Source organism: Lathyrus oleraceus, chromosome 1 (assembly GCF_024323335.1).
Source record: "Lathyrus oleraceus cultivar Zhongwan6 chromosome 1, CAAS_Psat_ZW6_1.0, whole genome shotgun sequence".
Classification (NCBI taxonomy): Eukaryota; Viridiplantae; Streptophyta; class Magnoliopsida; order Fabales; family Fabaceae; genus Lathyrus; species Lathyrus oleraceus.
The window spans coordinates 113864707-113871364 of record NC_066579.1 but is presented as its reverse complement, the minus strand read 5'-3'; the positions used below and the strand labels follow the sequence as shown (position 1 = coordinate 113871364).

Here is a 6658-nt window from a genome sequence, read left to right as displayed (position 1 = left end):
GTTTAATTTTACTTTAATGTAGAATTATTTCATTAAACTAAATATATTTAAAAATACACAAAAAAATATAAAAATCCAGTTGTTATTATATGTCATATTAAAAAAAAAAAAACAAGTCATAGATTCCGATCAAATCTCTTAAAATGAAAGAATCTTAAAATGATGAGGATGAAATCTACTCACTCCGTTCCTTTTTAAGTGTCATTTTTTTGACTTTTTATCCGTCAAGAGAAAGCTAATCATTATTCTTACTTTTCAAACCATAATTCTTCTTTTATTTATAATATCTTTAATTATTTATTACATTCATTTTTTTTCTATAATAATTATCTAGGAGTAATTTTGATAAATAATTTAAAAAAAAAATAACACCTTAAAAAGAAAAGGAAATGGGGAAGTATATATATATTTTTTATGGGAGAATCAGAAGATCCCTAAATAGGGGAGGATAAGTACCTATTAAGCCTTAATTAAACCTTATAAATATGAAAAAAAATAAAAAATTTATAATCCTTTACAAACAGACTCTATGTTGATATTAGCGTGTAATTAGTATAAATCTTCACAATAGCCCAATAAATTAAACCCGACCCGAAGATGTGTTAATGTAAATACAAATTAAAAATTTATTAGCTCTTTGTATTACTTCATCATTCAAAAAGATTTCAAAATTTTGAACTTCCCGGTAATAGCTTCCTCAGTACATTGAAAATTGAAAAAGTGCGATGGAAAATGAAGAACCAGTTCTTCCTCAATCTCACGGTATCTCTCTCTTAGGGTTTCGAATTTCACTTTACGAACAAAATCATCACAATCCGTTTTTCACTTTAGGAATCGAATCGAATTGTTCTACAATGCTAGGGTTTCGTTATCTTCAATTTCTTCTAATTTATTCTATTTTTTCTTGTTGATTGCGCAGGTTGTAACATTGAAGGTATGGATCGGGTGGTGGCAACAGTTACTGGTTACCATGACCCTGAGCGATTCAACCTTATTAAGCTGATTTCGTATGCCGGTGCTAATTACGTTGGGATGATGTCCAAATCAATAACGCATCTGGTTAGTTTCTTCGTTTGTTAAAGAATTGAACTGTTTGATTGTTGTTTTCTTTGTGAATTATGGAAATGAAAATTCCTGAATGTAGTGTAGTTAGACTAGTTGTATACAGTATTCAGATCGAACAACTCTAACTTAACTAGTCTCTATCTTTGACTAACTAACTAGCTAAGAATTTTGCTATTTTGTTAGAGAAGAATTCTATGAATGAGTGAAATTTAGAAAAATTGAATAACTGATATTAGAAAGAAAAATATTGAAGAGAGGGAAAAAGTGGATGGTTCTGATAGAACTCGGAAGAAAAATATTTAAGGTTTAGTGAAGTTGCCGAGACGCCGGTTCTCAAGGGCGGAGCATGATAAGGATCGGGTACTATTGGGTGCCTTAGTTCCACATATAGTAGTATGAGACGCTCCATGGAGTATTTAAGTGGTTTGGTTCTTTCCCCTGGATAGCTAAGTTCTAACCAATGGTTCCTTAAATGTTTAGATGCTTGTGAATTTTATTTTGACGGAAAATGCTTTTAACTTTCAATGAGCAGTATCTATTTACCAAACTATAGATTTGACGTAGACAGCATTTTTTTTGAACACATTCTGTGTCCTCATTCTATTTATTATCCAATATATGTTCAGGTGTGTTGGAAGTTTGAAGGAAAGAAATATGATATTGCCCGAAAATTTAGAATACCTATAGTCAACCACCGTTGGATTGAAGACTGCATAAAGGAAGGAAGGCGTGTCCCGGAAGATTCGTATATCATGCAAAGGTGAATATGTTTTCTATGCACATGTACTGCAGAATTATAGCATTTAATTTTATATAATTATCATGGCCTTGATAGAAAAAAGAGAGCACTTTTGGGGAAATTCTTTTTATTTTCCTCGTGTGTGAATTAAAATGACTGTTGAAAATGCATAAACTGATCAATTTGGTGTGACAGATTTTAATTTATACGTGTCTGAAATTTACTGTTACAAACAAGTAAAGAAATCATTTATGGGCCTGAATCTAGTAGCTAAAACTTTAAGAAAAGCTGCCTGTTGAGTGTTATTAATGCTAAAAGCCCACAAGTTAATCCTCAACGGTTTTTGTTGTCCCGTGTTCTGTTTATTTTATGTCATGTGATGGGCTTCTTTGTGTGGAGTCTAAGTTTGCTGAAGTTTGTTTTGTAGTTTGAGGTTTGGCATCATTGATATTATTGACAAATAAGACAGTAATTTTGTTTGGAGTTCATGTTACTACTTACTGGTGCTTCCCTTTCCTTTGACCCGCCTTGTAATAAAATTTGGAGAAAACCTTTTCTTAAGTTCATTCATTATTATCATCATTACTATTTTCAGTGGACATGAAGTAGGGCCATTGTTAATGGAAGTTCCTGTCACCGTTCAAGCAAATAGCTTGTCGAAGAAAAAAGTGGTTAGTCGCAGTTTATGTGATATTGGGTCTAAAAGGCAAAATAGTGACTTCGGTTCTTGGCTCTGTGGAATTTCTGTTTTGGAAGATTCTTCTTTATTGAAAAAGGTAAATATTTTTGCTCTCTGTGTTCTCCTCCAACTTGTTTACAATTGTTATATGTAATATTCATTTTTGTGTTTCCAAGAATGTTTTGAATTCTTGTTCATAAGTCGTATGTTGTCTCATTTTCTGAATAGGGTGCAGCTTTCAGGGAGTGATGTGTTAACACTCATGTTATCTGTTGATATTAACCATAATCTCAACTTGTTACTTATGCACCAATGGACCATAGCTGTTCCATTTTGATCAGATTTATTTCTTATGGTGTCAGTTCAGGTTTCTAATGCATATCATGGTATTACTTAATACACTGAAAATTGCTAATCATTAATAACTACTAATGGTTCAGAGGCGAAGCGATGAGCCTGTTTTCTTGTATTTGATTTGATTGGTTTTTGAAGTTCAATAATCTGCGATTTTTTTTTATGTTTTTGGTACCAAATATTTAGTTTAATTTTTTCTGCCAATGTCACTCTTCTGTCCACAAACTTAAACTCATGTCTGTTTGCTGTTTGCTGTTTGCATGCTTCCATTCCTTGCAAATACTTTTCTATTTGCGCTTTCCCCCCAGTGCTCCCAAACATGTGATATGCTTGGCATAAGTATGGACATATTGATTACTTTTAAGCAGTCAGATGCAATATACCTAACTAACTATATAAACTAGCTGTTTATCAGAAAGAGCTCTTTTCATGCCTTCTACTTTGTGATTTCAGGTGCTTTAAAGTAATCACCTGCTGTATTTTTGGAAATAGGATTAGGGTTAAATGCACTGCATGTGTGTCGTTTTGGTGCAATACCAAAAATACAATGTATTTTTTAAAAACTTATCACTAGGAAGGAGGGCTTTACGATCCTCTTGAGGAACTATACTGTATGATATTGATGGACCAAACAAATGAATTTATGTTCTTTTGGATTGTCTAATAGTCTTATTAATTTCTATTTTCCTTTCTTCATTCAGCATGAGGAGTCAAGTTCATATTCATCTAGACTGTCAAAGAAAGGTAAAAGAAATAGTGGAAATGAAGTAAGTACCGAAGCTAGGCATTCTCGTAAAGGAAGAAGGGTTGTTGAAAATGATGGTAGAGTGGCGTTGGACCCTATAATTTTGGATTTAAGCACAGACGACCAGGTTAGTGAAATGGATAGGCTACACACCGAAGCTACAGCTACCTCTACCATTTCTAACCGTGTCAATATTGACAATATTCAAGAAAATAGTGAAGGACTTGATACTGGACTATCTAGACAAAGTGGAACTATCGATGGAAGTTCAGATGGCATTGAACAGAGTAGAGATTCATATCATTTATCTACTCCCACAAATTCAACTTTGTTTATTGAAGATCCTCTTCCTTTGACACAAACTTCAGTAGACTTATGTTCCAGTGCTGCAGAAAAGTCCACCAGTGGTGACGTCGTTGATGATTTTGATGACATACCTACTTCAAATTACTTGTCATGTGTTATATGTTTCACAGATTTCAGTTCAACAAGGGGGATTTTAGCTTGTGGACATCGGTTTTGTTTTCCATGCATCCAGGGTTGGGTTGATCACAGAGTAAGCCTTTTCCAATATCTATCTATTACTATACATAAAACCTACTAATTGATTAGCATAATATTCTCTTTTGCTAGCCATTTTCTTTTGAATGAATTTGAAAGTTGTGCGATATGTTTGATCACTTTTTCATTCTTACCAAAAAAATATAATTCAGCTTTTATTCGACAAAAAACTAATTTGGTTTCTAATTTCTAATTTGGAATTTGAGGTAGCGCCTAATTGACATTGTTGGGCCTTATTTTATTATTTGAACGGTTTTGCAAGTATCTATATGAATTATTATTTATCCTAAGTTATTAAGACACCCTTTCAAATTTGAAGTTGCTTCCAAAAGGATGTAACTATAGAGTTTAGTCACAACTCCTTTTTATTTTTTGAATGTATCATCGGTTTGTCAAATGATTGCCCAAGTTTCCTTTGCATAGTTGATGACACATGGGGGTTGACTTCATTACATCTTAAACTATACCAACTCTGGAACAAAATCATCGGCTTGTCAAATGATTGCTCAAGTTTCCTTTGCATGGTTGATGACACATGAGGGTTGACTTCATTACATCTTAAACTATATCAATTCTGGCACCAAATTTCACCATAATGAAACTTACAAGGCTTTCAAATAAAGGTTTAGTAGGTCAGCATCTGTTAAGATACTACGTTTGCGCCTAGCCCAACAAATGGGCTGACCAGGAAAGTTAGGGGAGAATAGCTGATGTGGCAGTTAGTTGAGATAGGGAATTGAGTATAATGGAGTGAAAGTGGATAGGAAAATAGTTCTGTATGGGAACTGAGTATATGGGAGTGGAGATTGATAGGAAAATAATTCTGTATCATTTTTAGTTGGAGAGGTTGGGAAGATAGAGGATCATCTCTTCTTTGAGGAGCAGTAGATCTGTGATCACTGAGTTTTTTCTGCAAAGTCTGGGTTTCTCAATCAATATTAATACAATAATAGAATCATTTGTAATAATTTATCTTGCTTCTGTTTAAAGAGACTCAGGATGCATATATGACAGCAATCTGACGTGCTAAGAATTAATATATATTTATTTTCTATTGACAATATTGCTGTATGAATAAATGAAAATGGCAAGTAGATCCACTGATTATAAGATTACAATAGGCTTCTCATTCCAATCTATCTTCAACTGTGAAAATATGTTTCAACATTTTAGCTTTATTTTTTTGTTTTTTTCCCACCTAGTGCTAAAATGATTATAATAAGATAACAATGTTGTTGTGGTGTTTTTGTTTATTTTAATTTTCCCTTGCCATAGCTTGTGTAGATTTACTCTACACATGTCATTTTCAATGTTCCTTTCATTCTCATTATTGCTTTTCAATATTTATAGATTGCAATGGGAAAAATTTCAACCTGTCCTTTGTGCAAGGCAAGTATTACAGGGATCAAGAAAGTTGAGCATGCAGCCACCACTGATCAAAAAGTTTACTCCCAGACAATTCCATGTGACTACACAAGCTCAGATGTTTTTATTCCAGTGGATCGAGAATTTCGAGACAATGGCTTAGAGGTATGCTTATTTACATTTATTATACGCATCATTCAATTCACCTGGAATGACCACATGACGTTTTGTAAGTTACATAAATAGTTATCAAATGTCACTACTTTCATAGTTTGGAAAGATGAAAACCAAAGAAAAAATTTTAGGGACCAAAAGTAAAATTTGCTCATTTTACAGATCAAAACATATTTAAAACTTACATTTCATTCTACAAGACACTTTTGATAACATGATAGAATAATTCAGTATTGTCCACATTTTTGCCTCTAGTTTTTGCATATTATTGTAAAATCTGGGAAACTTTGTGATTTGTCTTTTGCTTTTACAGTCCTCCCGAGCAGGTGCTTGTGTAATTTGCTGTGGTCGAGAACCGGAGGATCTACTTCAGAATTGCGATGTATGTCGAATTCGAAGAATACATTCCTATTGCATGGACCCTCCTTTACTGCCTTGGACATGCAGTCCCTGCAAGGAACTTCGAATGATTTATCGTCACCGTTCATATTAGTTAGCATTTTTTTTTATCGATTATTACAACTCATGGAACACATATGTGTCTGAAGTTAAATGCTGTTCTAAGAACACAGCCTGTATGAAATTCACTGTAATTGTGGAGAGAGCTTATTTACAAGCTGTAAATTCAAGGCAAAGCTGTAGTTGTATTTTAAGTGACTTAAAATTCTTAACATCTGTTGCTTCAATTCCTAACTTCTACCTGTATGAGTTTTTATTGCCATGTTTGATGAAAATCTTAGGGTAAGTTTGTTTGATGGCTATCATAAGATAGACAGCTATATAAGCTATCATATCATGTCTTAATTTAGTATTTGTTTAGTCAATACAATAGCTTAACCCTGTCTCTGAATTCACAGTCATCTAGTGAAAAATTATGGTTAAGAATGGAGTTAAAAACCATTGTATACAATACAAAATCTGTTTTTCTTTCCCGCGTATAAAATTTAGGGGTTGATATTTTAGAGGAATAACTAGA

The 6658-nt window shown here is 33.1% G+C and overlaps 1 protein-coding gene across 1 annotated transcript; it reads left to right on the top strand.

Annotated features, from left to right (window-relative positions):
* Positions 1-604: 604 nt before the first annotated feature.
* LOC127120571 (uncharacterized) lies at positions 605-6355 on the top strand. The gene is made up of 7 exons (XM_051051045.1): positions 605-762; positions 920-1059; positions 1692-1825; positions 2400-2580; positions 3539-4138; positions 5494-5673; positions 5996-6355. Exons 1-7 carry the CDS (start codon positions 726-728, stop codon positions 6173-6175), a joined length of 1452 nt encoding a protein of 483 aa, XP_050907002.1. The 5' UTR covers positions 605-725; the 3' UTR covers positions 6176-6355.
* The last annotated feature ends 303 nt before the right edge of the window (positions 6356-6658 follow it).

Bases quoted from the DNA above. Each gene is read 5' to 3' on its own strand.
- LOC127120571 (XM_051051045.1), top strand. From the start codon at position 726: ATGGAAAATGAAGAACCAGTTCTTCCTCAATCTCACG. The intron at 1,826-2,399 runs GTGAATATGTTT...TACTATTTTCAG, and splicing joins GATTCGTATATCATGCAAAG to TGGACATGAAGTAGGGCCAT. The intron at 2,581-3,538 runs GTAAATATTTTT...TTCTTCATTCAG, and splicing joins ATTCTTCTTTATTGAAAAAG to CATGAGGAGTCAAGTTCATA.